This window comes from Heteronotia binoei, chromosome 8 (assembly GCF_032191835.1).
Source record: "Heteronotia binoei isolate CCM8104 ecotype False Entrance Well chromosome 8, APGP_CSIRO_Hbin_v1, whole genome shotgun sequence".
NCBI lineage: Eukaryota > Metazoa > Chordata > Lepidosauria > Squamata > Gekkonidae > Heteronotia > Heteronotia binoei.
This window is the reverse complement of record NC_083230.1, coordinates 68,068,192-68,081,981: the sequence shown is the minus strand read 5'-3', so window position 1 is coordinate 68,081,981 and position 13,790 is coordinate 68,068,192. Positions and strand designations below refer to the sequence as shown.

At 40.4% G+C, this 13,790-nt stretch overlaps 1 protein-coding gene across 2 annotated transcripts; it reads left to right on the top strand.

The window, feature by feature from the left end:
• The first annotated feature begins 1,868 nt into the window (after window positions 1–1,868).
• KERA (keratocan) lies at window positions 1,869–13,553 on the top strand. 2 transcript variants are annotated; one of them, XM_060245171.1, is made up of 3 exons: window positions 1,869–2,058; window positions 3,562–4,454; window positions 13,267–13,553. In XM_060245171.1, the coding sequence occupies exons 1-3, from the start codon at window positions 2,054–2,056 to the stop codon at window positions 13,431–13,433; spliced, it is 1,065 nt and encodes a 354-aa protein (XP_060101154.1). In that variant the 5' UTR covers window positions 1,869–2,053; the 3' UTR covers window positions 13,434–13,553. The 2 variants fall into 2 exon arrangements, with proteins under 2 accessions (XP_060101154.1, XP_060101156.1); XM_060245173.1 differs by lacking the exon at window positions 1,869–2,058 and adding an exon at window positions 2,070–2,264.
• Window positions 13,554–13,790: the final 237 nt, after the last annotated feature.

Here is a 13,790-nt window from a genome sequence, read left to right as displayed (position 1 = left end):
TAATCACCCTTTGGGTGAAGAAGTACTTCCTTTTATCCGTTTTAACCTGACTGCTCAGCAATTTCATTGAATGCTCACGAGTTCTTGTATTGTGAGAAAGGGAGAAAAGGACTTCTTTCTCTACTTTCTCCATCCCATGCATAACCTTGTAAACTTCTGTCATGTCACCCCGCAGTCGACGTTTCTCCAAGCTAAAGAGTCCCAAGCGTTTCAACCTTTCTTCATAGGGAAAGTGTTCCAGCCCTTTAATCATTCTAGTTTCCCTTTTCTGGACTTTCTCCAATGCTATAATATCCTTTTTGAGGTGTGGTGACCAGAACTGCACACAGTACTCCAAATGAGACAGCACCATCGATTTACACAGGGGAATTATGATACTGGCTGATTTGTTTTCAGTTCCCTTCCTAATAATTCCCAGCATGGAGTTGGCCTAGTGGGCAAGCTGTCCCTGTTAAGGACTGATACTCAGTTGTTAAAGACCTGTCCTCTTAATGATCTGGAGTGTGATCAGCCTTTGGCACTGCAGCCGGCAGTCACCTGTGACAGCCAGCTTGGAGCTGCCTTTTCAAGACCTCCCACTGGGAACGGGCCACCCGGGGAATTATGATACTGGCTGATTTGTTTTCAATTCCCTTCCTAATAATTCCCAGCATGGCATCGGCCTTTTTTATTGCAATTGCAGATGTGGGCTGAACTGGTGTATGTCAAGAAGCCTTCATTTAATGTTAAAAATATTATCTGTGCCACCACTGTAAACTGGCAACCTAACTATTATGATTCTGTTTTGATGCGTTTGTGTGGGGTGTGTTATTTAATTTTTAAGGAGCCCCATGGTGCAGCGTGGTAAGCTGCAGTACTGCAGTCCAAGCTCTGCTCACGACCTGAGTTCAATCCTGGCAGAAGCTGGGTTCAAGTAGCCAGCTCATGGTTGACTCATCCTTCCATCCTTGTGAGGTTGGTAAAATGAGTACCCTGCTTGCTGGGGGTAAAGTGTAAATGATGGGGGAAGGCAACGGGAAACCACCCCATAAAAAGTCTGCCATGAAAATGTTGTGAAAGCAACATCACCCCAGAGTCAGAAACAACTGGTGCTTGCACAGAGGGATGACTTCAATTGGTATATTTAATATCTTTTAAACTACTGATAGATTTTAACTATTGTTCTAAGTGACTTTGATGGGTTTTTAAAAGGGGGAAAGGCAGCATACAAAATCTCATAAACAAATACATTTCTTTTTAATATGATAATTGAAATATTGCTAACAAAAACAATCGACTGATTTTAATAGCAAAATACTCTTAGTGTTTCCAGTCTGGCAACACTTAATAGTAGTTCTTTTGAATATGATTTAATCTTTTCTTTTTCTTTTTGCAAGGGATCACATGTGGAGTACACATGCACATTACTCCAGGTTGTAAAACTAGACAGAGAATAACAGAACGCTGATCAGGAATGAAGAGGAAAGTTTGTGCTGTATTATATTAAAACCATTTTGAGCAGGTAGCAAAAAATCAGTTCTGGGATCATAAGAAGAACAACAGTATAAAACTACTTTAGCAGAGAGAAAAATTATTTTCTTTTTTAAAAAATTAGAAGCAGTCTGCCTTGCATTCCCTAATCAAGAAGCATATCTCTGAAAGCATTCCTACATCTGTTTTTTATCAGAGTCAAACAAAAGGTTTCCGCAGGAACAGATGGCACTAGTTTTAATTCTGTCTTCTTTAATTTAAATAGTACAGACATAATTTATTAATATTTGATTACAGATGCATTAATAACACCTGATTGCTCTAGTTCAGTCTATCCATTCTTCTAAAATCTGAGTTTACCATCTCTGGGAACGACCTTAAGGACTGTAGCTGCTTGATGCAAAATCCAGGATTTCCTGCATTTTAGTGTATAGGTGCTGAGGTACATTAGCTATTTTAGGGGTTAAAAATTGTAGTCATTGATGCTTATATATTAGGCTGTATTCAGGCGTGTTGCCTGACTCAACCTCTTACAGTCTAGCAACAGTGGCCAATAGAAAGAACAGAAGAGAATCCAAGAAAGATGAGGTAAGCTTGATTCTGTAGCATTGTCAAATTAGAAACAATGGAATATTGGGTGTCTTTGGTAGTGTGTCTCAGGGCTACTACTATATATTTTAGGTTCTATGATGCTAATTTCCAGAAATTCAGACTGCAAAAAATGTTGAAAGGAGATATTTTATACTCAAACTATTTCTAGCAGCCTCCAGAAACCAGAACTTAACCTGAACAAGGTAAACTCATTTTAATTACTCATTATAACAATTTTGAAAATGTACATATGTAATAGAAAGCTAATGTTTAAGTCAATGATAATCTTTTTGTCGACACTTGTTTTTTATTCCTTTCTTTTTTTCATTATTTCAAACATTCAGCAATTTTGTGGACTGTTATCCAACAGCAGTTTCTAAGGACTTCAAAATTTTGGCACAAGATGTTTCACAGCAATAGCTACTGTACTACTGAAATAGCTACAATAATAGCTACTATAACTACTAAAATACTATTTTGTTAATACCAGATATTAGGTTTTCTTTTGTATTAGTGATCTGTCTCTGTGATTCTCTATCAATTTTAATGCTTTTAAGGGGCAAAATCAATCTCTATCAATTTGTGCTGCTGGCTAAATGTTTTTCTCAAAAGGAAACAAGGCAACAACTCATTAGTTTATTAATTAAGGCAAACATCAGGAAATGAGATATATTTTTATTGTAATGGTCACCCATTATTTATAGGAATTTTTAAAAATAATTATACACTCAGTGGAAAATTTTAGTGTGAGAATTAAGAATGGTTTTGGACAAAGAAACTTGAGTATGTGTTAAGCAGTAAAGTTTAGGTCTGGGCAGAATTTGCTTTATAAGCAATTTACATTTTTTTTTAAGACAGCAAGTAATTTAAGGCACAAGGGGGTTATTGAAAAAGTACATAGATTATTCAAACTAATTTTCCCAGAATTCTAAGAATATGACCATTAAACAGCTGTTAAAATATTATTTGATCTTTCCCTTTGTGTGCAATGAGATCTGGGCCTAGGAAATCTGATCCAGATGCCCTTCTCATTTAGGAGTACAAAAAGAACATGTGAGTTTTAAAGCAGAGTCAAAACAGCTGGACAGCTGTCAGTATATGAAATCATGTCAGTCCTATTCTAACGCATGCCTCCTCTGTTTCAGGTGACATTATTTTGCATATGGAATATTTTACATTGCAAGGTCAAAGACCAGTTTAAAAGTGACAGAAAGCATTGATTATATTTTTAGCTTTCTTGGACTGAAAGTAGACTTGGCTTATCTAATAAACAATATATGATACAGTCACAGTAAGAAATATATTTGGGGGTAGATCCCATTGCCTTTAAACAATGATCACTCTTTTTTAATAAAAAAAAAATCAGTGATACCATGTCAGGTACTATTAAATCCATTATAAAGACAGCTTTTGTCAAATTTCATTGATGTTTCATTGAAATCCTTATGCCTTTCAGAAACGAATGCTGGAGAAAGTATTCACTATTCCTCTCTTTTTCAGGCAAACTATGAATGTAAAACTCTGTTCCTGCCTTTTGGTACTCTTCCTGGCCAATATTGTATGGACTCGAAATATCAGACCAATATATGACCAGACCTCCTTATATGATTGGTCATTCTACAGCTTTGAGTGTCCACAACCATGTTTCTGTCCACCTGGCTTCCCAAGTGCTTTATACTGTGATAGTAGGGAACTTAAAGAAATACCCATCATCCCAGCAAGAATTTGGTATCTTTATCTTCAAAACAACCTCTTTGAAACAATTAAAGGGGAATCCTTTGCAAATGCCACTCAACTAAAATGGATAAATCTGAACAACAACAAACTCACTAGCAACGGAATTGAAAAGGGTGTATTTGCCAGCTTGAAGAGTCTCCTTTACTTATTTCTTGAAGACAATGAGCTAGAAGAGGTGCCAGCTCCATTGCCAGCAAGTTTGGAGCAGCTACGTTTGGCACGAAACAAAATCACCACAATCCCAGGAGAAGTCTTCAGCAATCTGGAAAATCTCACTATGCTAGATCTGCATCACAACAAACTTTTGGACAGTACCCTTTCAGATGTTACCTTTCAAGGATTACACAATCTCATACAACTCAATATTGCTCAAAACTCACTCACTAGAATGCCACCAATCCTACCAGCTAATGTAATGCAGCTGTTTTTGGATAATAACTCTATTGAAGCAATACCGGAGAACTATTTTAATGCAATGCTCAAACTGCTTTTCCTTCGGCTGAATAACAATAAATTAACTGATGAAGGTCTACCAGCTAAAATCTTTAATATTTCATCTCTTCTTGACCTACAGCTATCTAACAATGAACTCACCAAAATCCCAGCTATTGGAATTCACCTTGAGCATCTTCATCTTGATAACAACAGAATCAACAGTAAGTCTTAGCCTAAGAGAACAGTGAAAACCTTTTTCAATTAAATAACTTCATCTATTGGTTTCCATTTACCACTACTTGGTGGCATAAAAGGAAAAAAAGGCAGCTTTTAAAAATACCTCAGAAGCATATAAGCATGTTGATATTAGGAGAACTGACAAACTGGGCCAGTTTTTAGTTAATCAGAACCCAATGCATTTTTAAAATATCAGTACCTTTAGCCTAAAAATTATGGCAGCTGCACTATGTCTGCTAGTGAAACACCTGTCAATGTGATATTGGGGACAGAACCACTGATTGAAGGAATCACAATAGAAAAGAACCTGTCTGCTTGTACTACTGAATCATGTCAATGGAAAGCAGGCTTTAGAGCCAGAACATTTGTTGATTGGTTTACTTAATTTATATACCCCACCTTTCTCCTGATATAGTGAGGGCCCAAGTATGGTTGACAACTCTGGATTTGGAGATTTGGGGCAAAGCCTGGGGAAGGTGGAGTTTAGGAGTGGAAGAAGCTCAGCAGGGATGTGATCAGCTGGTTTCTCCAGGGGAACTGATCTCTGTAGTCTTGATTCTTGAGATCAACTAGTGGCTGCTAATCCTATGTCCAAGGAAGGTAACAATGAAAAACACAAAACTTATCTATTCAAATCATTATAACACTTTATTTAAACACCCAATTAAGATAGATAAACCAGAGCACACACCTACAGCCTTCATGATGACCTATAAGCTATTTTAAAGAGCCCTCTTTGACAGCCACCAGAAGGTCACCAGGCCAGGTGCCTGTTTCCCCACATCCAGGAAGCAGTAGAGCAGCAACAGAAAAAGTCTGTGCCCAAACAATAGAAATTCGTAACCTTGACAGTAAAAAGGCTGGCTTGGATCCTATACATTGTTTCTACTTGAGTTTGTTTCATTCATTGTCCAGGTGGTCCTCTGCTCTGGAGCCCATTTCTCTTGCACTAGTTACTTTCCAGCTAATTGATTGACATTGTTTTTGCATGGGAATGCCTAGCTCCCAAGAGATATATGCTTTGCTGCAGATGACTGCTTCTGCAATGGATAAAGGAAGCATCAAAGTGTCGGTTTCTACTTGAATGACAACACAGATTAAGATAGATGAGTGTTCATTTTACTCACTGGAAACAATGGGGTATGAATTGAATGACAGAGACAGGTGGAAAGGGATGAATATTTCTATAAAAACATTAATGGACTGTTTCTTAGGGTTAGAGTTTCATTTATTCAAAATATTTTGTGATCATTAAAACACTTCAATATTAAAAACATTAAAAATAATATATATATACAATAATTCAATAAAAACATATGTACACATATAACACTGGGTATCTTTAGCCTGGAGAGGAGATGACTAAAAGGTGATATGATCACCATCTTCAAGTACTTGAATGGCTGTCATACAAAGGATGGTGCAGAATTGTTTACTGTTGCCCCAAAAGGTTGGAACAGAACCAGTGGGTTGAAATTAAATCAAAAGAGTTTTTGGCTAAACATTAGGAAGAACTTCCTCAGTGGAACAGTGAAAGGAACAGTGGAACATTGCTTCTTTGGATGTTTTTAGACAGGGGCTAGATGGCTATCCCACAGTAATGCTGATTCTGTGAACAGCCCTGGCACTAGTTCTGCTGCCCCTGGTACACACACTTTGCATGCACGACATGATGATGTCACCTGAAAGTGACATCATTGCAATGGTATGCTGACGGCTCCCACTGAAGTGGGGGAGAGGACTGGGCAAGAGGTGGGCCAAGCGTTCAAGAGAAGGAAGAAGGACATGGGTGGCCACTGCCCAGCTGGTTCCCTCTGAACCAGGGGAGAGGGCTGGGCAAGGGGTAGGTTGAGCATTCCCACTCACTCTGCCCTTTGCCCAGCCCTCTCTCTCTTCAGTATTTGAAGTGGCACAGGGATGGAGAAGGGTCGGCGCGAGCTGAGACAGGGAGAGGGCCCCCTCCCCCTCAGTGAGGTGGTGCCCTAGGCAGCTGCTGACCTCACCTACTCCCATGTGCTGGGCCTGTCTGTGAACCAAGGCAGTTTATCCAAGTATCCTAGAGGTTTTTGTTTTTTGTTTTGCCATGTTCAGGGTGTGGAGCAGGTGTCACTGGGTGTCCAGGGGCAGAGGTATTTGTGAATTTCCTGCATTATGCAGGGGTTGAATTAGATGACCCTGAACTTCCAACTTTATGATTTCCCTTCTCCCAGGGAGGAGGCCAATGACCAATAACAGTCATTGGAGGTATGCCAACCAGAACAACAAATTCTTCAACCATTGAAAGAAAAATAACAATAGAGGGAGACAAACATCTCCCTTGGGAGAGTTGCCACCAAAAAAAGAAATCTTAGCTGGCAGGAGTAGCCTAACCAGGCCTCCAAAGTGGAAGAAGGCAGTGCTAAAGGTATGTTAGGCTCAATGGGAGGTGGGAGAGCAGACACATGGGCTGAATTCAGATGGCCAATTTGAGCTGACATAGGCACAGCCCCCAGGCAGATTAAAAAAGCAAGGTCAGACAAGCACAGCTGCCACCTGTCCTGCTCCCATACTCACACCCCATCCTTTGATGTCGCTGAAACAGATCAAACAGATGCAAAAAACATAAAGACGAACAATAAAAATTTCTTCAAATATATTAGAAGCAAGAAACCAGCCAGGGAGGCAGTGGGGCCCTTGGATGACCAAGGGGTAAAAGGATTACTGAAGAAGGATAGGGAAATGGCTGAGAAGCTGAATGCATTTTTTTCTTCCGTCTTCACTGTGGAAGATGAGAAGTGTTTGCCTGCTCTAAAACCACTAATTTTGGAAGGGGTGTTGAAAGACCTGAGTCAGATTGAGGTGACAAGAGAGGAGGTCCTACAACTGATAGACGAATTAAAAACGAATAAGCCACCAGGTCCAGATGGCATACATCCAAGAGTTCTTAAAGAACTCAAAGTTGAACTTGTGGATCTTCTAACAAAAATATGTAATCTTTCATTGATATCTGCCTCCCTCCCTGAGGACTGGAAGGTAGCAAATGTCACCCCCATCTTTAAAAAGGGTTCCAGAGGAGATCCGTGAAATTACAGGCCAATCAGTCTGACTTCAATACCGGGAAAGTTGGTAGAAACCATTATCAAGGACAGAATGAGTAGGCACATTGATGAACACGGGTTATGAGGAAGACTCAGCATGGGTTCTGTAAGGGAAGATCTTGCCTCACTAACCTGTTACATTTCTTTGAGGGGGTGAACAAACATGTGGACAAAGGAGACACAATAGATGTTGTTTACCTTGACTTCCAGAAAGCTTTTGATAAAGTTCCTCATCAAAGGCTCCTTAGAAAGCTTGAGAGTCATGGAGTAAAAGGACAGATCCTCTCGTGGATCAAAAACTGGCTAATTAATAGGAAGCAGAGAGTGAGTATAAAAGGGCAGTCTTCACAGTGGAGGACAGTAAGCAGTAGGGTGCCGCAGGGCTCAGTACTGGGTCCCATGCTCTTTAACTTGTTCATAAATAATTTGGAGTTGGGAGTGAGCAGTGAAGTGGCCAAGTTTGCAGATGACACTAAATTGTTCAGGGTGGTGAGAACCAGAGAGGATTGTGAGGCACGCCAAAGGGATCTGTTGAGGCTGGGTGAGTGGGCGTCCACGTAGTAGATGAGGTCCAATGTGGCCAAGTGCAAAGTAATGCACATTGGGACCAAGAATCCCAACTACAAATACAAGAGAGAGCTCTTGGGGTCGTGGTAGATAACTCACTGAAAATGTCAATACAGTGTGCGATTGCAATAAAAAAGGCCAACACCACTCTGGGAATTATTAGGAAGGGAATTGAAAACAAATCAGCCAGTATCATAATGCCCCTGTATAAATCGATGGTGCGGTCTCATTTGGAATACTGTGTGCAATTCTGGTCACCGCAGCTCAAAAAGGATATTATAGCATTGGAAAAAGTGCAGAAAAGGGCAACTAGAATGATTACTGGTTTGGAACACTTTCCCTATGAAGAAAGATTAAAACACTTGGGGCTCTTTAGCTTGGAGAAACGTCGACTGCAGGGTGACATGATAGAGGTTTACAAGATTATGCATGGGATGGAGAAGGTAGAGAAAGAAGTCCTTTTCTCCCTTTCTCACAATACAAGAACTCGTGGGCATTCAATGAAATTGCTGAGCAGTCGGGTTAGAACAGATAAAAGGAGATACTTCTTCACCCAAAGGGTGATTAATATGTGGAATTCACTGCCACGGGAGGTGGTGGTGGCTACAAGCATAGCCAGCTTCAAGAGGGCTTCTCTTATGTTCTTATGTTCACTCAGGGACCTAACACTGTGGGGTGACATGCTTAGCATAGACAGCTTCAAGAGGGTGTTAGATAAAAATATGGAGCAGAGGTCCATCAGTGGCTATTAGCCACAGTGTGTGTGTGTGTGTATATATATAAATAATTTTTTTGGCCGCTGTATGACACAGAGTGTTGGACTGGATGGGCCATTGGCCTGATCCAACATGGCTTCTCTTATGTTCTTATGTTCAAATCGCTACCACTTGGGAAGTGGCAAATTCTTTTGCCACACTCCATCCATCTTTCTGGGCATCTGAAAACAGGAGCATGCAAGTGAGCTGGATTGTCAGTTTGAACCTGCCAATCTGCTCTAGGAGCTTACTGGTATTCTTTAAAAAAAAATTAAGGGAAAAAAGAAACCCAAACTGTTCTGAGGGGATGATGCGCAACAACTGTTTGAACGTCCCAAAGCACCCCCCATGTGATATACAGGCAAATCATGCAAGAGCATCTGACCAGGATTTGGGCATGCCATTTTGGGGCAGCACAGTTTGGGGTGCCTTCAGTGCACACAAAGCTGCTCATCTGTACCTAGTCAAGGAGGTCACTGGTGCAGCACATTGGTAGAGTGCTGCTGTAGAGATCCTTAGAAACTCTATGGTAAAAACTGAATTTTCTTTGAAAGTGATGTCGTGCCACATGTGATACCAGATTTTTTAAAATATAAAAAAACAATGATGGCAGGGCTTCTACCACCATAATGGAAGTTCAAGCAGCCCTGAAGCAGATACCAAAGGGCTCAAGGGATGCAATCTGGTAATTTAATGGGCAATGCTTATGAGGGTTAGGCTACAGTAGGATCTATGGCAAAGTTTGCTATTTAGGGTTCATCAAGTGTACCCAGACCAAAGATACGTTGTTCATTTGAAGTGTGTAAGTATTTTTCATGCTTAAAAGTCCTCATGCTACCAAGCAAGGAATGCTTTAAGCCAGGTCAACAGATCAACACAATCCAATTTATCACAAGCATATTACAAGAACAGCTGCAACTTCAGCCGCAATATATTAATGTATTGCAATTTATATCCTGCCCCTTTTCATCATGAAATTCAAGACAACAAATATAGGTTTCCCAGATTTCCCATGCAGGTACTGGCCATATCCAGCACTTACAAGTTTTAACATGATGCCTTCAATCATACAGTTTTATGTAGCATATTGTTAGGGAATTGTGCATTTAGAAGGCATATCACAGACAGGAAACATTGAGGCAGAGAATTCCTGGTCTCAAGGGCATTCAATAAGGGAGTGGTTTGGGGAGAAGCATTCTGTTGGGGATTCAATGATTCCATGGCAGAGAAATAAAAACCCATGCAAAGCAGAAAATCTAAAATAAGCCAAGCCATATGCTATGAATCAAGTGAACATATAACCCAGAATTCAAAACAAACACTGAGCAAATCACTCAAGAGAATGAGTCAGGGTAGTCAAAATTACAAATTGTTTTAATATGCTTCATTTCAGTTAATTAAAACATTTATCCATTGCACACACATCCTTCAAACACACAATTTTTTTTCCACTAGGCCCTTCATATAGTCATAGAGAATCAAATCCTTTCAAAAAAGAATCTCTGTATGTTGTGTGTACACAAACACACAAACATGGACAAGTGCTATAATCATCTGTTGTCCCAAGTCCAGTCTCACTCTACTTTGGTAGGCTTGCACTCATGCTTGGAAGGGCTTATTAGGAAGGCTAGTGGAGCAGGTGGCAGTGTTGCTAAGGTAGCAGTAGAGTTGCCAGTTCTGGGTTGGGAAATGTCTGGAGACTTTAGGGGTGGAGTCTGGTGAGGGAGTGGTTTGGGGAGATGCAGGAGTTCAGTGGGATAGGGTTGCCAGCCTCCATGTGGGGCCTGGAGATCTCCTGCTTTTACAACTGATCTTCAGCTGGCAGAGATCAGCTCCCCTGGAGAAAGTGGCTGCTTTGAAGAGTGGACTCTATGACATTATACATGCTGAGGCCTCTCCCCTCCCCTCCCCTCCCCAAACCCTGCCCTCTCCCAAATTCATCTCCAAAGTCTCCAGGTATTTTCCAACACAGGCTTGGCAATCCTAGTGGGATATAATGCCATAAAGTCCACCCTCCAAAGCAACTTTCTCCAGGGGAACTAATTTCTGTCTCCTGGAGAGCAGTTTGAATTCTGGGAGTTTCCAGGCCCCACCAAGAGGTTGACAACCCTAGGTAGCTGGCTAAAGTGATCAGAGTGGGCCAACAAGCATGACAAGAGTTCCTTCATGCAACCTTCAGTTCTTACCATTCCTTTTCCTCTGCCATCACCAATGCTGATGCCAAACATGGAGGTAAAACAACATCTTGCAATTGAAGGGGAACCCCTGATGAAGGTCTGTGGTGGGGCAGGGCAGTGAGTTAAATGTCACCCATTGCTACCAGCAAGTACACATGCACACACATTCTGATGAGCAGTCATTCTTGCCACTGTGCAGATTTATGCATATGTCATTAACGTGTAAAATAAATAAAAAATAATTGATGGGAAAAAAGCAGAACATGTAAAAGTGTCATTTCCTCCTCCTTACCCAACCATGCAGAGTCAGAACTTCCTACACTAGACAAGCTTGCAGGGTTTTTTTAAGCTGGCTGTCAAACTCCGGGGGGGGGGGGGGGGGGCAAAAAAAAAAAAGCTGCCTACAGCAAAGAGGTTGTGTATGAAATGTCATGGAATCTAAGACATTGGAAGTATAGGGATCATGGGACATGAAACCTGAAGGGTAAGAAGTTCTCTGCTTGAAATGAGAATGGGAAAAATAAAGTAGGACATGAGTGAGCCACAGACTGAAAGAAAAGTACAGAAGATAAGGGCTGCTTCCATGGTAGGGATTTTCCTTTACATAAAAAGCAGGAAGCCCCATTTGCCACTTCTCCCTGAAATGGATATTCCCCCTTTCCCTGATGAGGAGCTGTGAACCTCAGCTGAGATGTCACAGAGCAGCTTGGTAGGGAAAGTGAGGAATATTGGGGTGGGAGGGGTTTCCACAAAATGGTGGGTCTTGGCAAAGCGGTGAATGTGCCTACAGTACTGCATCTGTGCAGTAGAAAAAACTGGGAGGAGGAGCAGTGGTCGCATCAAAGAACAAGAAAAGAGAGTGTGGGTGGCATTTCTGGGCATTCCTGTGCCACTTGCTGCTACTATCAGTGTTGCATGACTCCTCCCCCCTCAATTTTGATACAGTGAAGGAGTTGCAAGAAAGGATGGATCAATAAGAAAAAATACTATGAGGAACAATGCACATGTTACAGTTCCTCAGTACTGCTTTGGTGTAATTCTGCCCTCTAATTGTTTGTTAAGAGGCACTAGGCTCCAAAGCAAGCAGAAAAATCTTCAAACGTTGTTCAGTAGTTCTTAACCACTTGCTAAACTTCTTGATTCAGCTTAGTACAATGATCCTGTGCCTTGAATTCTTCTCTCCATCCTGAAGATCTATAAGCTAAAGTCATTTAATGTAATTGTTATGTGAAATAACAATTTAAGTGCTGACTTCATAGCAAATAAGACCACTGATCTACTAGGCTAGTGAGGATAATAATATAACCGTATCTTTTTCTCCTAACACTTCTGTAACACAGCTTAGTCTGATGCAGACAGCTATGCAAGTCTTTTTGAAAACTGACTGGATATTTGAAAAGGCTTCCTATATCCAAAAAAATACTATTTATTTCATCACATGATTATAACGTGTATAAAACTTTATGGGTGTATGTATACACACACTATCAGAAAATTAATATTACAAAGCTGAAGTGAATTAGATGCACACTGACATTTGACTGGGGTTTATAGTAGGATATTTGACCAGAGTTCATTGTCAGTTTGCTAAAATGAATGACATTAAGTTCCCTCAGAAATTTTAAACAAGGGACAGAGAGCTATGAGGAAGTTAAAAGAAGCCTCTGCACCTTTGCTACCTGATAATGCTGCAGCCTCCTGCAATGCCAATGTCTTTCTCATCCTGGCAACTAAAAGCTTGCTTGGCAACCATTTCTCCCTGGAGGAAAAAAGCCATATATATTCCAAGGAAACCATATGCCATGGTTTTCAGGAATGAGGAAGACAGTACCAAATTTAACTCAAGATGTTCATGGCAGTGTTGGTCCATAGTAGAATCCAAAACAAAAGTTATGGAATACTTTTTATTAAGGTTAGCCAAAAATAGCACCCTGTGTTCTTTAACATGATCTTCAAATCATTTCTACTCTGCTTTGGTTTCTGGATTTTATTAAATTTAAAGGAGCCACAAGGCTTTTTTTCAGAATCAGAAGGGCAAGAAGCACTATCCTTTGCCTCCAGGGGCTGAATGTAGGAAACTAAAGCTGAACTATGACTGTGCTGTCTTCCCACAAAGACCAAAACTTACAAGATAATATTTGTAAAGCTTACTCTGAATATTTATTACAGAGTTTTGGGGAGAGGAAATCTCACATCTTCCTTATGTTTTCTTTTTTTTAGGTATTAATGGTACTCAAATATGTCCAATTCCTATTCCTGGAGATCATGTCTATGATATGGATCTGCCACGCCTCCGCTATCTCCGCTTGGATGGCAATGAAATTAAACCTCCAATTCCATTTGACCTCATGCTGTGCTTTCGCCTCCTTCAGGCCATTGTTATTTAAAGATAGTTGTGACACAGTTGTTTTGTCACAGTTTAAAGAGCAAGTTTTGCTGGCATGAAACTTGTTAGACCTTCCCTATGTTTGGGATTTTCATTTGATATTATTTTCCATGGAACCATTTTCCTGAAAATCTCCCCTCTTTATAGTTGTACCACTTCCTAGTCTTTCTCAAAAAAAGTTTTCCAGTTGTAGCCAATATGATTCTGTTTTGTCCTATAAATGTAATTCTATTAAAACGATGCTTTTGCCACCCAAATGTATTTCCTGATTATCAATTAAAAAATTGCTGTCATTGTATTGTCTATAGAGTTATACTTGTATATTCAGGAGTAATGCATTCAGAAATACCTCTGTCCT

What these genes read in the sequence shown, in the direction of transcription:
- KERA (XM_060245171.1), top strand. An exon ending in TGATAACAACAGAATCAACA is followed by an intron (nt 4,455 to 13,266) that starts GTAAGTCTTAGC and finishes TCTTTTTTTTAG; the next exon opens with GTATTAATGGTACTCAAATA.